General features: G+C 38.4%; 1 protein-coding gene across 4 annotated transcripts in view; it reads left to right on the top strand.

Moving 5' to 3' along the window:
• RAPGEF4 (Rap guanine nucleotide exchange factor 4) overlaps positions 1-16,281 on the top strand; it is a 236,470-nt gene extending 220,189 nt beyond the window's left edge. For all 4 annotated transcript variants that reach the window (XM_050968980.1, XM_050968979.1, XM_050968978.1 and 1 more), the window contains 6 exons: positions 2,481-2,571; positions 4,807-4,857; positions 5,425-5,512; positions 5,875-5,939; positions 14,299-14,353; positions 16,138-16,281. In XM_050968980.1, the coding sequence (XP_050824937.1) occupies positions 2,481-2,571; positions 4,807-4,857; positions 5,425-5,512; positions 5,875-5,939; positions 14,299-14,353; positions 16,138-16,265 (478 nt within the window). In that variant the 3' untranslated portion in view covers positions 16,266-16,281. The remainder of the gene's footprint in view (positions 1-2,480; positions 2,572-4,806; positions 4,858-5,424; positions 5,513-5,874; positions 5,940-14,298; positions 14,354-16,137) is intronic.
• Positions 16,282-16,659: the final 378 nt, after the last annotated feature.

The raw sequence follows: 16,659 nt of genomic DNA, 5'->3' as shown, positions 1-16,659 counted from the left end.
ATGCATAAATGCAAGTAAATGAAGATATTAAGGTAAATTTAATAAGCCTTTAAAATCAAGCATCTTCAAAATAACAGTTAAACTTCACCTGAAGAAAAAACAGGGAAAATAATCAATCATAAAGTTCCCCAGACCCATTAGATTTCCCAGTGTCACAGGGTTAACTTGTGCTGTTTAGATCAGCTTAATGACCTGTTTACTTCCATGTTTCTGGTCTCACTACAATTCTAAAAATAAATGGCTAAACGTGACCTGCTCTGCTGAGACCTCTGTGTCTCCTAAAGGCAGGGAGTGCTGAAGCACAAGAATTTCCTAAATAAAAACTGAGCTGGCAGATTTATTTTCAGTGGCTACAAGAGAACTTTAAAAATTATGGGGCTCTTTCTTACCATATAAATTGTTGCCATGGTAACAGGTGCTACAGAACATACTGAAACAAATACAATGTGCTGAAGAGTTAGAACAAAAAGAGCGAAGGGATTGGGTTAAAAAAAGGTAGGCCCCGGCCTTGAAGTAATATCTCTGGCTAAATTTGCACATGAAGAGCCTTGATAAACCAGTAACTGAATGAGAGTATAATCCTTCCTGGGAGTGGAGGAAGGTGCACTAGACTCATTAGGGAGGGCACTCAGTTCAGTACAGCACTGTTACTCTTCCAGGGTAGCTGGTGGTGAAATTGTGTGGCTCTGCAGCTTTCCCGGCATACTGATATTCAGAGATAATGGCTGCTGAGCACCTTGTTTCCATACTGTGACTGAGGAGTCCCCGCTTTTCCAGTAGGCATGCTCTCTCTGCCCCGAAATGCACCCTTATTAGTGCTCACGTCCCTAGGGGAAGTTGCATAACCAGATGCGGGCTCATTGTGCTGAGCCTGGTCTACTTTCAGCTTACTGTGCAATGGTTGCCCCTGCCACTTGCTGGGTAAAAGTGCTCAGCTCACCAGGTTCACAAACTCGGCGTCTCTACATGCACATTATTTAAAAGAACCTCTTTATGTGTATACACAAAAGATATTCACTCACTCTTCTATGCCTCCTCTCTCTCATCTCGATACACACTAGTTCACACGCAGTCATTAAAAATCTCTCTCCATATGCACACCCACAAAACATTCCCTTATTTCAGACAAAGGATAGTTGTAAATTGCAAGTTGCAGCTTCCTTAAATAAGCCCATACTATGCTTGAACACTAGTATTTTAATAGTTATTATTTCTACAGAACCCAGATTTATGCTTGGTGTCTCCCAGAACAAGTAAAGACATGTTACCATCATTAAAGCAACATGTGAGGGAAATAATTTTGGCAGCAACATTAGAAGGTTGGAGGGTAGTAAGGTTGTTAACAAGAAGACCCGAGAGCAGAAGAGGTCACAGTAGTCAGTAGACGATTAGGTTGTGGACAAACAATTTGACCATCAGGGAAAAAAAAGAAAAAGGTGTGTTTTTTTAAATGTTGTGAAGGAAAAGCTACAGGATGTGGCTATGGCTTGGAGGTGAGGAGAAACAGAGCGAAGTTAATTCCCAAGGCTACAAACCTGGGTGACAGGATTATGGTAACAGTGTTCACTGGTGTAGTATAGGGAGGAGAGAGAGTTTTCGGAGGAGAGACTATGAGCTCACTCTTGGTCATGCTGAGTTTAAGGTAAAGATCAGCCATACAAGATGAGATATCTGAGAGGATAAAATATTAAAGATTGAAGTAGTGCTGAAGTAGAGAATTATATTTGAGAATCAGTTTGAATCTCTTGCTTTTATAGTTTCCTTAATATCTTGCCACCCAACCTTTTCAAAAGAAGCATAGGCCTAAAGATTTCTGCTTTGGGTAATTATAGTAACAAACATAGCAAATCATTTGCAAAGATGTGGCATGTCAGATATTCTGTAACATGCAGTTATATCCTTCAGTCTCTCCTGAGCACTAATGAAGAAGCACTGAAACACAGCCATCTCTGGGCATCTGCCTCTTGAATCTGGAGTAAGACTCTTCTGGGGTGTAGACAACCTGCCAGACCACCAAGTTCTGCAGCAATGGGAGTGTAAACCATGCTTCTCCTACTGTTTTTAGCATTCCTTGGGCCTTAACTTAGTCTCGTGTCAAGCGATGTCCCATAGTGCACTGGTAGGAGGGAAAGGCGTTAAAAGGCCATGGATTTCCATATGCCAAAGATGACATCAGATAAGAAGAAAACTGGTGGCCAGTTTTGAGGCGTGAGGGGAGACAAGCTTCCAGGTGAATTTGATCAGTATAGATACAATTATCCTGGGTTTACCAAGCTTGTCATTATGCTTTGAGTTTGAGGTTCTCACAAAACTCAGGGGGGGAGGGGTCGCAAAATGATGTGTTTCAAACCCACTGGTAAGGTTTGCCAGAATGTAATCAAACTCAAACCAAAGGCTTCTATTCCACTCTTCAAGACCTCAGTTTTACTTCTCTCTGATTATATGCATAACATTAAAAGTCTGGACCTCTTGTATTTCAGCTGTAAGGAATACAAAAATCTTAATTCCTTTTTCGCTATTATCATGGGACTAAGTAATGTTGCTGTGAGCCGCCTTTCACTAACATGGGAGGTAAGTGATAGCTACAATCTAGTTCCGAGACCTTTGGTTGCATTTCTGCTTTTAGTAAGCAACATCCATCCATGTTATTTCTAGAATTAGAGTTGAGAGGGAGGCATGCCATTCTTCAAGACAGTAATTCAGCTCCTGAGAGGGGAGGTTACTACTGTAGGCCCAAAGCTTGGAGACATCCCACACCATTAATGAGCATTTGTGTAGCACAATACTGAGCTGCTGTGCTGTGTTTTATTTTACAAAAAAGGAGGTGAGGAGGGAGTCAAAATCATTGGGGGAAGCTAGGTGAAATTACATTTCATAGGCCAAATTCTCCTTTACCCCAGTGTAGCCCTGCTCCAAAAATTCTGAAAGATTTTTCATGAAAATTTTTAGCAAAACATATTTTCATCAAAATTTCCATTTTTATAAAAATGTTGACCTATATATGCTGGTTAAAAACAGAAAATGTTTGCACATTTTTTGGATATTTCTGTGAACATTTTTTCATGAAAAATAGAAAAATGTTTGGCCAAGTTGCTGTGATATGTCAGTGATGTGTTACTGGTATAATTGAAACCAAAATATGACCTATTGCATTTAACACGTTTCTAAAATCTGGCCTGAAAATGGGGATTCAAGGTACCATCAGAAGACAGCAGTTTACAAAAAGACCTCAACCTGAAATCTAAATGTACATCTGCAATTTGCAGCCAGAGAAGCCTATATTGATTTTTCTAAATACCAGCATAAACCTTCTCACAATTAACATTGAAGGCATGAATTTGAAGGCTAATTTCTAAATAAATGGCCCTTTATTTCTAGCTACTAAGATTGGGGGTTTAAAAGAGGGTAGGAGTTCTAGGCAGACAAGAGGTGGAATTTAATTTATTTACTGTGTACAACAAGCTGGAATTTACAATAGATATGGGGATTGAGCTGGAAGAGGGAAGAGATAATTTGTAAGTGAAAGAGGTATGATACTGTATTCAGAGAAATGTTTTCACATTCTTTTGTTCAGCAGAGCAGTTAGGTTATCAAAGCATAATCTAAGAGTATCTCTGCTGGTTTTTTTCAGGATATATGCAGTGAACATCATTAAAAATAAATATTTAGGGCCTGTTTTTTACTAATGTTCATATGCAGGTATGTCAGTTGCACACACAAATCAGGTAGTTGCAGGTGCATATGGCTACTTCATTCACTAATACCTAATTTGTATGCATATAGAAAATAGGCACACAATTGTTCATGTCCATCATTAGAAATGAGGCCCTTACTGTGGTACTCTCTTCCTATAACCTGTCTATTAAATAGAGGAAATACTTTGCTGCAGAATTGACTTTAAGGAAAGATTTCTTTATTGCTTATGATGCCCGCTCAATGTTGTAATGTGATTTGATCAGAAATATATTCAAATTTGTAATGCAAATTAGAAAGCTGACATGTTTCAATTTGAAATATTAAAGTTACTGTGATCTTTGAAGCTGTCTTTTTCACATACCAGTATCCAGTTCCAGTAAATTTGCTCGACATTTCTAGTATAATATGAGATAGAAAACAACTATTTCATAATGTTCCACCATATCCTTTGTTCACTGTAGGCATAGCTGACAAAAGTTCATTTTCAGTGTCTATTGTGAACTGAAAAGTTATTAATTAACTTAAACCCAAACAAATGAACACTGACCCTTGGATGCCAGGCGAATCAAGGATTTGTATAATAGCTGATGATACATTTGCCTTAACGATATCTCCTGGAAGTGCCCAGGTGTGGTTTGACTGACTTGTGAATATTCCAAAAATCACTTATGTGAATGATCCAGCTGAAATAATACTGCCCAAGGTATTTTTGTGAATTGCTTTGGGTCAAACAGGCTGTCATTACGACAGGCCTGAACTGGAACACTGAATTAAACTTTCATTTGCACTTTGGATCCAGATATGAATGCGAATTACTTGGCTGCAGCATGTCACTGTAATGGGCCAATTCAACATCTGAATCGGAACATCTCAAACTGGGTAACTTCAGGATTGGATCCAAATCAGGATCCACGTTTTGTAGCTCAGTCCCATCTCTATTTATAATCTGGTTGCTAGGAGACGTGCTGTATTTTACATTACCACATTGTTCCAAAAGGAACAGTTTTTCCTGCTTTATGGATGTTTACAAGAAACATATAAAGTTAAATGATTATACTGAATGCAGATTGAATTTAACACAGTTTTCTGCTGTTTTTATTTTATTAACAGAAACTTCCAAGCAAGTTCAAGAAGATCTATGCAGAGTTTGAAAGCTTGATGGTAAATGACAATAGATCCTTTATTCTGTGCACAATCTGTCCTAATTCAGTTTCTGAGTAACTGATTTGAATTCCTCGATTCAGAACATTTTATATGTCCTTGTTTGAATTTAAGAAGTTTATGATCCCATTTTAGTGCTGCTAAAATAAGCATGTATGACTAATAAATTATACTCTTAGGAACTTACTCTGACAGAATTTATATACCACTTAAGGTCAATCTGGGAAACTCGAAAAAGCTTTATAACATGTTTTCCCATTGTACATATGGGAAATTATATTTTGTAATGTGGATTTTTTTTTATTCCAGTGTCTGCAAATCTATTAGAGGGAGGAAAAATTTGATATTTCTATTCAAATAAGCTCTTCTGTAATCACACTTATATCTTGTCATTTGATAGGAAACCTGTTAAATTTAATAAAAGCTGTCCTTGTTTTGAAGCTGCACTTTTTAAAGCTGCAAGACAAAGTAATTACATTTAATAAACACCATAGCTTTTAAATGAAGCTATACAGTGTCTGCTTTTTGATCCGTGCTAATAATTGTCTGATCTCTTCTTTTTTTAAGGATCCATCAAGAAACCATAGGGCCTACAGGCTTACTGTAGCTAAACTGGACCCTCCTATAATTCCCTTCATGCCCTTACTTATAAAAGGTAATCTAGAAAATCTACCAGCCTTATTCATGTGAAAGATAGTTGTCAGATATTTGAAGAGTGAAAGGCAATAAGAGAAAGTAAAATTCAATCTCAGTGGAAGGTGGAATCCTCTTTTCCATTCAAAAAAAATCATGACATGGAGATAGGTGAAGGAGTTTTCAGTAAATCTGAATGTCAGATTCCAGTTGCACTAGCCTCGGTGAGAAATCTTTCCAAGTTTCACTCTAATGAAAGGAGCAGGCTTTTTAACAATTAAATGGTATGATTGTTGTAACTGAAGAGATAGAGATACAGTGCTGTGCTGTTTTGTATGTCATGATTCAATTATCTATAAGACTATTGCATTTATTTCTATGCAGACATGACGTTTACTCATGAGGGGAACAAGACATTCACTGACAATCTAGTAAACTTTGAAAAAATGGTACGTACCATATGTTCTCAGCTATGGTTGTATGTTGAGATTTACAGTGGTGCAAAAGAGAATTGATGGTTTTATATAAGAGATTTCTAGATACAAAATAGGCACACAAACTTCATTTTCTTCTGAAACTGAGTTGCATTGTTGAAACTTTGAGGGCAAATTTCCAGGCGTGGTAGCTCTCCTTCCTGTTGGAAAGTCAGGGTTATGTTCCAGTGTAATTTATGTATTAACAATTGTAAACAAGTTCTGTTTACCTAGAACAGAAGTGGCAACAACTGCACACAGGCAATTTCCTTTTGCAGAAATCTCAGCTAAGAAACATCTTCCTGCTACTGAGAAGTGGGGGGGTTGCTATTGTTCATATTGGTTACTCAGAGTATGTCTTCACTTGAGAGTTAACTCAGATGATCAAGCCTAGCCCCAGTGTAAGACACCACAGTGCAAGGCCCTACCCAAGTTACTGTGTCCTCCTCTTTGCTGCAGTCAGCCATGTGTGCTGCTAGGACTAGTGGGAGCATATTCCATGATTCTTTGTGCTGCAATAAGCTGAGCCACTCTGATTCTTTCCCAGTGAATTGTGGGAGAACTTGTCTGCCTTTCAAGCACTTGGGGGAACTGTGAGAAGGCCTATCAGCATTTGAGTGATTAGCCTGTGTGCTCACTGCAATGTGGGCAGATTATCAACCCAAATGAATGCATCACTCAGATTTTGGCCTACAGCCCCAGACAAGCCGACTAGCCTGGGTTAAAATCACCGCCACGTTCAGGTGAGAAGTTCTTTTTGGGGTGGAGAAGGCTTAGAGGCAATGCCCAGGTATCAACCTGAGTTAGTTCTACAGTGAAGGCATACCCTAACTGCATATAAGCACTCTCTGTTCCCTTCTCCTGCCTCAGCCCCGAGCTTTCTTTCTGGGAAAGAACTGTTTGACCAGGACTTCATGATTTAAGTAGGTGAGCATAAGTGCTAGCTCCTTTTTGAAGTTGTTGTGCAATACACAGGAACCTCAGACGGGTTTGCCTGGAGTTGGCTTCTGGTCAGTCCCCAGTCTGACAAAAGAAAGTGCTGAATCCCTTTAGTGATAATCTGGATGTGGTTACTGAATGGTATCTCTAGGTCCAGGCCATCCAATTAATTCTTGCTATGCAAAGTTTCATACTGAATGCTTATGTATTGATGACTCATAACGTGCATAACATTAACACCTGCCGTGACTATATATTTTTGTGGTGTTAATTATTGTAACAGTGAATCAGGACAGCATTCAGATTTTGTGTGTGTATGTGTGTACGTTGGCTGCCTATTGCTATAATATACAGTTGTCAATTCCAAATGGACGACTGACTTCATACCATTGTTTTTCTCAAGACTTATAGAGTCTGCCAGCCATAAGAAGGAATTTTTCAAACGTGTATCTCCACAACCTGGTTTTATTAATAGTAGCAGAAGATTTTAGAAGTAGTTTTATACAGCGTTATCCCTTTTGACCCAAGCAGTTATCCAATATTTAGGGTCTTGTGGATTGTTTCCAACAGGAGGGGAAAAAGATGATGAAGTCACATATTTCTTTGATGTAGTTCTGTTCCACTGAACACAGTAAGAATCAAACAGGAAACAGTTTGTGTGCTCACAGTTCCAAGCCTCTTCTTCAGCCCACACTGTACCCAAAAGCGCTCTCTCTTGGGGTATGTCTACACTACAGCTGGGAGCGTGCTTCCCAGTGCAGGTAGCCAGACACATGCTAGTTCTGCTTGAGCTAATGTGCTAAGAGTAGCAGTGTTGTCGGGGGTAGCAGGATGGCAGCTTGGGCTAGCTTCCCACATAAGTACCTAAGGGGGCTGGCCCCGTGGGTTTGTACTCAGGCAGCTAGCCCTGGTTGCACTGCTGCTTTTAGTGCACTCACTCAAGTAGAGCTAGTGTGTGTCTATCTACTTGTGCTGGGAAGCACGCTGCCATCTGCAGCTTAGACATACCCTCAGGGTCATGTTACAAGCACTTCTCTAGATGTCGCTGGGGCTTCCTTGCTGCTTTCTCTATCTGCTTCTGTAGTGTTTCTGATGCTTCTTTCCACACACACAGGTCTCTCAAGCAATATACAGCCTCCAGTCAAAGCTCTCCCACATAGCTCAGTTCACTGGCCTGGCATGTAGCCTATGTTTCAGCCTCCTGAGTACAATCCCATGGGAGACCCCAAGTACGTACTCTGGCAGTTAGCCCCTCCCACCGCTCACATGGCTGCAGTTACTCATTTTTAGCATGCTAGCTCGATCCGAGTTAGTGTGGGAATTTCTACTTAGGCTGGAAATTACAGTATGGACGTACTGTAAGAAAATGAAAGTAGTAAGATCTTGAGGGGGAAAGAAGGACAGATTAGGAAGGTAGAGAGAAAGCATGGAGAAGAGAGAACATATGAAGAAAGACAAGAAGAGGACATAGAGAGAGAAGGAGACAAGAAATTGGGAAAGGAAGGAGAAAGATTTGTAATAGATGGGAGATAGAGCAGGTTAATGAAAAGCTATAAAAGGCACCTGATGAACAGGGAATAAGTAGGAAAAAAGGTGATTTTTTTTTTATTTTTATTTTTTTTAGCATGTGCTAGCTAACACTGTAAAATCCTAGTGTGGACAAGGCAGTCTTTAGTTTTTACATGTGTTATCAGGTCAAGATAAATAAATGGGGGAGGGAGACTATTGTTTATCTGAGTCTTTTAACTCATGTTACAACTACAACTGCCTGGTCACATGTTAGTTACCATGTCTAAGCTAACACGGGCTAAAAAATACTTTTTTTCCTAGTGAAGACAAGGCCATGCAGTCACATATTACTGGCTAAATTCTGCTGTCATTTACACTGGTATAAATTCTGAGCAACACCATTGTCAATATTCTGCTACTTTCATGTACTTTTAGATAGAAACCAGAAAATAGGCAGTGGGAGATTTTCTCCAGGAGCCATATCTAGTGATTTCTCATTTCTAGCTATATAGTTAACTCTAGTTGCTTCTGATGGTTAGGAATTATTGATCTGTCCTGAATTTCTTCATCCTTTGGAAAACAGTTTCTTTTGATCTATCCTGATTATGAGATTTTAACTTTTGTTCTGCTTACAAATAAAAATCTCTTGATGATCCCTACTGAAATCCTTGTTTAATTCCAAAAAGGGGTTTTCCTCTGCTTCTGGTGTAACTACAGCACTATGTCTGAATGCTCACCAAAGAGTTTCAGTCCCAACAGCTGATGGGTTACCAACAACTGTCTGCTTGTAATTGGCCACCCAGACTGGAAATAGCATAATAAATGACATCCTTCCAACCAGCACAGCTTTCTTATTCACTCTCATCTCTGTTTAATGTTTCAACTGTATTTTTAAAAAGACTGACACTTTTTCAGACTTGTGAAAACTCTTTCATACATTATTTTCTCACAAGTTTAAAGTACTAAATCACAGCCTGCTCTTTGTGTGCCCTTGTAATACCGTTATGGGAAGCTGGGAGGGGGCAGCAGATAGCAGGAGTTGTCCCCTGGGTTTATGGGGGCATGATCAATATTTTTGTCAGTAATTAGATGTTTGAATTATTAGCATACCAGTAGCATTACTAGTGCCTTATAGCTTTGTCTTCACTGCCAAAAAGTTCTATTTTTACAGTAACTACAGTACCATGTGTTTGCTATTTTACTGAAAACCCTAGTGGAGAAAAGTGCAGTGTAGCTAGGCGAGGTCAATATTGTACTCTTTACCCAGATTTGATCTCACCTAACTACACTGCAGTAAAAGCTGTGCCTTATCTCCACTAGGATTTTTACATGACATGCATTAGCTATTGTACTGTAAAAATGCACCCTTTTTGGCAGTGAAGACAAAGCCATAACTAGCAGGAGGAATTAGCTTGCGAAGTTGTAGAAGTTCTGCTGTTGCAAGGTTGAGAACATACAATTTGGGAGCTGCAGAAAGGTAAAGCAGTAGTGAAGAGGACTGTAGTAGACCACAAATGCAACAATTAGGTACCTCACACACGTTTATCTCTCAACTTCAGAAACAAGCCTCTACCCTTTGAGGCAAAGGAGAAGTCCCATAGCTGTTAGTAGTAGTAGTTCCTGTTTATTTCCTGTGGGATAGCCACTAGAGGGCAACATGCAACCTACAAAACCATAGAAGTTGAACTGCTTTCGTACCTATCAATTTTTAAACAATTTCACAGGTTTTTGTAAATAGATGGGATATGTTAGGCAAGCCCTTTTCTAGAACAGTTGTTCTATGGATGGCTCCAGGGGCTGGCTCTCCATGTGAAGATGCTATATTCCATACCACATTTGTGTCCCCAAATGAATTCAAACATGGTCTTTATCTTTTCCCTCACAATTCATTTGAAAGCCATAATTTACCACCTTTTCCTCCCATTTCCTCTATAACCTGAGTATATGTGGTTGTCATTGCAGCATCATGCCTTCATAAGGGAAGGCAGGGGATGCACTTCCTTTGGAGCTTATGTCAACACTATTCCTTAAATCATCTGGCAGTGTGATCAGAGATCAATTTACCTGGCAGCCTCTGCACACTCTGCTTACCAGTCGTGGCACGTGCAGAGGGAATAGAAGTTGCAAGGATGGGCAAGGGCCCATCTTCCTATGGCACCACAAGACAGTACCATCAAGCTACAAAGCTGGTCACTGGTTCTTCTTTTATTGAGTCTCTTCATCCTTGAGGTGTGAAATGAGGATTAGAGAATTTGTGCATATTGGTTTTCAGGTTTTGTGGTTATGAACAAAACGGATTTCACATTCTGATCCTTATGCAAAAAAAGAGTAAACATTCTTTCATTTTTTGAACATAAAGATTATGCAGAAAGTGTGTGACTAAAGTCCCTGGTAGTTTTATATGGCATATATGAATATTTATAACATTTAGAAGCCTAGGCTAGGAATGGATTAGCAGATATTGTGCTGGCCTGCTGCCACTCTTCTAGGCAGCATAAAACTTGAAATGATATTGTTATATATATATAGCATGCTGATAGTAGCAGTTGCTATTGTGTTACATGGTTGGTTCTATTTCAGATGGCTCCATATTTAGGTTTATATGGCTTTTCAATAATGGTCTTTCTTAGCATAGTGAGTAAACACAAGCTAATTTTTGGAGATATTAATCTGAGGCAATCCAAAGATGAAGAAAAGTTTAAGGTGCTAACGATTGAACTTCTGTGTTAATGTTTGCTCAGTAATACAACCCTTCATCTACATGTAGTAAAACTCTGCTGTTAATGGATCAAAAGAAGAGAATCCACCACATTTGCAAGGCACTGGTAAAATAAATCTGTTTTTTCTTTATGAGTCAGTGATATGTCCAACTCACACCTTTTGTGTCAATACTTGTAAAGTATACAGGACATACAAAGAGCCACGTGAATGGGGCTTTTTGTAGGATGTATGGTGTGCTTTTGGGATCATCTCATTGGGTTGAAGCAACATATTCTGCTGCGTTAACTCCCAGTTCCAAAAGCCTTGCTGTTGCATCACTACCTGCATCCTTACGAATGAAAAGGATTGGATGAGACTATCTTTAGAGCCATGCAACACCGCTCCTTAAAATGGAATCCTTCAGACAGTTCAGTGAGAGAAGATACTTCTATCCCAACAAGAGGCTAAATGCACAACTTCCATTTTCCTAATTTTGGATAGTCCATAAAGGGAGAAGCTTAGAGTTAGAACTTTTGAAGCTCATACTCCTGATTTCTTTTATCTTTCTGAACTGCACACAATAGACTTGTCCTGATCCCAAATGTTACTCCAATATACAGAACATTCCCAAAATAAAGAAAATACATGGGGTGAAAAAGTTTCAGTGACACTTGTCTGTTACCGCAAGGTAAGATTCTTAACCATAAAATTTGATCCAAAACTAATCAAACTTTGGAGAAGTTTGAATATAGCTCTAGATCCAAACTTCATGGCTCAGTTCAAATATTTTGTGAACTGAAGCCTAAGACACTGAAGATTTATAAGTATAGAAAGATAAGGCTGCATGTTTCAAACAAACACCCAGCAATATACAGGTCAAGCAACTAACCATCATCTTGAAAGACAGAACTTTCAAAAGTGCCTCCCCTAAAAGAAGTAATTCTGGAAGCTGCATCAAGGCATTAGTCAGCTAGCCTTGTTCCATGCTATGATACCTCTCCTGGAAGTACTTATTTTAAGGGAGTATTTCCTCATAGAGTATGATCAAAATAGCAACATCATTAGTAAATGTGTTGGCCAAAACGACATGGCTTCCACAGAAGTATGTAACATGTCTGTTTTCAGAGCATATTCAAGTGTAGATTAGACTTCCAGGCTTGATCCTACAAGGGGCTGTGCACTCTGGGTTGATCCAGCACAACTCTTAGATATGTCTTTATCATTAGGTATCGGAGTAGCGCTAGTGAAGTCAGTTGGATTACTCATGTGCTTAATGTTAAGCACATGCAAGAGAATCTGCAGGATTGGAGCCTTAGATTGTAAACACCTAAAGGAGAACGCCATGCACACCTGTAGTACTAGACAAGTAATAATAATGATTTGGAGAAATGTAAAAAGAACTAAGGTAATGTAGCATTAAAATTACTTTTACTTGAGGGCCCTTTATCTGTTTAATTGTGCATCTGTTTATCTAGAGAGTATAAAAATAATCCTTGGTCCATATGCCCCAAAACGTTGGCAAAGTTGTGATGTACACTCAGGCACCTCTTGGGCACTATCACAGGCTAGTTACATATTGTGTAGGTATTAGATTTCTCGTGCTGATCAACAGTCATGCCAGTCATGGTCTGATTTACATGCAGTATTAAAATGTCTGAGATTACTCCATTCATGTATATGAAAAATGTCAATTACAAGCCTGTTCCGGAGTAGTGCTTACTATTTTCCTCTGAGCTGTTGGGTTAAGACCTATTTTATTTTCACATAAAAGCCTAATCTGTGGATTTTTTTTGCGAGGCATCTAAATTTAACCAGACAATTCTCTCACTACTCACTAGTTGGAAATAGGCTAGTCCACTGTATGGGTTTAGAATTTTCTTGATCATCTTAATTTCCAGTGTGTGTAAAACAGCCTGTTGAGAATATGCTGTGAAAGTATGTTAACATATAACTATTAGAATATAGTTTAACATGTTAAATGTGTTGGAACACATGTGAACAAACTTCAGATTCCTTGTAGCAATAGCAGTTTTGCCATTTGAAACTTTTTTCCTACTTCTTTTTCTTAATTTAAATAAGTAAATTAAACCACAAGCTTTCATGCCTAAATCAAACTCCCCAACTATGGAAATTCAGATTTACTCCTAAAGTTGTAATTTAACTGATACTTTGCTCAGCCAGGAGAACATTATCTATCAGGTGACAATTGAGCCAGTGAGCTTAGTTTGGGGTTGTAGAATTAGATTTCAGCTTCCTTACTTTTTGTTTAATGAGCAGCAGTTCTACTCTGAAACATTACTGTAAAATGGCACTTCTTCCTTATCAGATCTACCCCCCATGTTTATTGAGTCATTGTGGCTTACTTTAGGGATTGCAATAATTTTTTGCTACATTTCACTCTTGTTTCCACTGCAAAGCAAGCACATCTAGGAGGGACAGAGTTGGACTCTATTCCTTCCTGTGAATTATCAACAAAAGTCTCAACTCTAGCCATAGGAAAAGAAAAGAATCTAAGTTGAATTTGCAGGACTGGTAGTTAGAAAAATCATGGGTGAAATTGTGGTGCCACTGAAGTCAATGGCAAAACTCCTCTTGACTTCAGTAGGGCCAGGTTTCCACCAATCCGCTTTCTAATTATAAACTGAGCACATTTCATCAGGAAATCAATAAACATGGATCCCCAGGATGCCACTTCTACAGCCACTTTTCAAAGTGGAGCTGCATTTTAACTCAAATCCGTAATAAAATGTGAAATGTCTTAAAGTGCTCAGTAATGTAATGAAATGTGTTCTAGAATGTCCTTGCTGTTAGGAACTAATGACCTTAAAATTAGATTTGAGTATTCATGTGCAGAGGGTTTGGGATAACCCTTTTGTGTCGTGTGAAGATGGGAGCAAGGTTAAATATTAAAGGAACTGATTCTCACTTATATTAAGGCCCCCTTACACCACTTAGGAAATGGAAGTCACATTTATGCCCACTTCGAGGCCTATGTAAATGAGAATCAGACCCAAAATGTCAGGGCAAAGTTAAAATTCTGAATCTTTAACATCATATGAATATGTTTTAATTGACTTTGTCAGTATCTTCAGACCTGTGCTTAGTTCAGATGATGATGAAATACGATGTTTGTTTTCTCTTTGCATCTTCCACCAAGAAGGACACTTAAAATACATTTTCTTTTCAGCGTATGATCGCCAACACTGTAAGGACAGTGAAATTTTGCCGAAGCCAATCTTTCAGTAAGTGTATTGCAATATGTGCATTGTCAGAATTATCATTGGCAATGGGGATGTTAAAAATGAGTTTGTTGTGGATGATAGAGACATACTGGATAATGCATTTTGAGTCTATTGTTTCAATAGTTTCACCATACTTTTGGTCATGCACAATGACAGAGGTGTGATCAACCAGACTGGATAATTTCAGCCTCACTCTGCTAAAGAGCATCACTCAGTCTCTGATTTTCTTTTTAACACAGCAGCCTCTTACCCTTCTTCACAGAAAGCAGAATAAAAGAAACACTTACAATGAGATAGATTTTTTTCCATCCTAGCTCCAGAATCTCATGTTGACTAAACTTTTTCTTTGTTCCAGCCAGCATCTCGGTTGGACATATCTCTTTTTTAATTTTGGGACATATCTCTGGGACTTCTCTTTTTTAATGTTGACTTATTAGGCACTCTGAGACCTTCAGATATAAATTATTTAGAAATTAAAATATACTCTCATTATCTTCTAAATGTAAACACGCACGCATGTCTTAAGTTAAAGTCCATGGACATATGCATATACATTGAGAATAAAGTAAACCCTTTAGTTTGCACCTCGTGTAGATTCTGCATCATCTTCTTTTCTAAAAGAAGAGTAAACGTTTGTAAAGCACCTAGTGCATATTGCTGTGAAGCAGCAGTTGCTCAGCTCTGAAGTCACCAGTCTGTGGAACAATATATAGCAATACTTTAATAAATATTGCAGGAATGCATACAGTGCAATTACATTATATTGTATAGCTAGAGTAAAAAAGTGATGAAATTAAACACAAAAGACCTGATTCTCCCTGGCTACCACCTTGTGTGGTCATTTAGGGAATATCTAGATAAATGCTTTTAAAAATCAAGTTAACTAACTTGATTTAAATAGCCCTTATACCTCATGTAGACACAGTTTAATGCCTTTACAATTGTGTTAGCTGATCAGGCTGTAGCTTAGGCTCCGCCTATGGGTTTGTCTACACTGCAAGTGAAGATGTGATGGTAGTGTGGATAGGAGTAACCATGCTAACTTTAATCTAGCTACCATGAGTAACAATAGTAACGTAGATGCAGATAAGCAGTTAGTGGGATTTTCAAAAGCATGTGAGCACCTAACTCCTGCTGAAACCTGGTCACTTTTGAAAATTACATTTGGTGCCTATCTCCATCTTCAAGAACTAAAATATCTTGACAAATCTGGCCCAGGGAGATTTTAGATTGTAAGCCAGTGACTGTCACTTATAATGTGTTTTTACGACACCTAACATAATGGGTCTGAAGCTGCTTGGCCACTAAACACCACCCCCTTGCAAATGTTAAGTAATAATGAATTAAGGGTTACATTGGTTCATAAAGGAGACCTAAAGCAAATTTACAGTTTTGGGGCAGTGTGAGCTCTCCTAGGTCAACAGTTGATATTACTATACTGTTAAACTGTACCAACTAGATGTGTAATTATTACTATTGACTATTAAGCTAGGTATAAAACTTCACCCAAAGGCCATCAATTTGAGAGAATGTAGCCAAGGACACCAGGAAGCAGAGTTATTCTATGGGGAAAATAATACAAGATAATAAAAATATAAAATACACTGGGGAGAGTGAATTCAAATGGAGGAGACTAGTGGAAGACAGATTTCTAAACATTTTATTTTTACTGCACCAGTATCTAGTGTTTACTTATAGTAGATTTCTGAAAAGAGGAGTATATATTCTACTCAGGCTTTTGTTTGACCAAGTGTACCAATCCTACATCATTTCTGTTTCTTCAGATCCTGACGCAGCTCTAACTAATAAGAACCATCAGGATGTACGGAGCTACGTACGACAATTAAATGTGATTGACAACCAGAGAACTTTATCACAGATGTCTCACCGACTAGAACCACGTCGAGCATAAACATTGAAAGTGACTACAAGAAATGATTTTTTTCCAGTCAAGGTCCTCTATTAAAACTCCACTTATTCTGCTACTGCATTGCCACTACAAAAATAAGCAAAAATATATTCTAAAATCCTAGGTAACGCACAATGTACCAGCCCTCAGAGAAGTTTGACTAATGAAGAGTTTATACATTGTAACTGTGAGGGTGCACATGTTGTGTACTGTTAATTCATTTTAAGGTGAGGCAAAATTCCTGTAAATGGAGAAAATAAAAACGAGATAAAAATTGCCAGAATAGCCGGTGAAATGTGCACCAAAAACTCCTAATAGTTCTAAGGAATGTAGCAATGTTTCTTCTCTCTAATCAAAAATACAATATTTTAAGATTTATTATTCATTTTCGGGCCAA

Source organism: Gopherus flavomarginatus, chromosome 10 (assembly GCF_025201925.1).
Source record: "Gopherus flavomarginatus isolate rGopFla2 chromosome 10, rGopFla2.mat.asm, whole genome shotgun sequence".
Lineage (NCBI taxonomy): Eukaryota > Metazoa > Chordata > Testudines > Testudinidae > Gopherus > Gopherus flavomarginatus.
The sequence above is the reverse complement of the archived record's forward strand: the minus strand, read 5'-3'. Positions and strand labels throughout refer to the sequence as shown.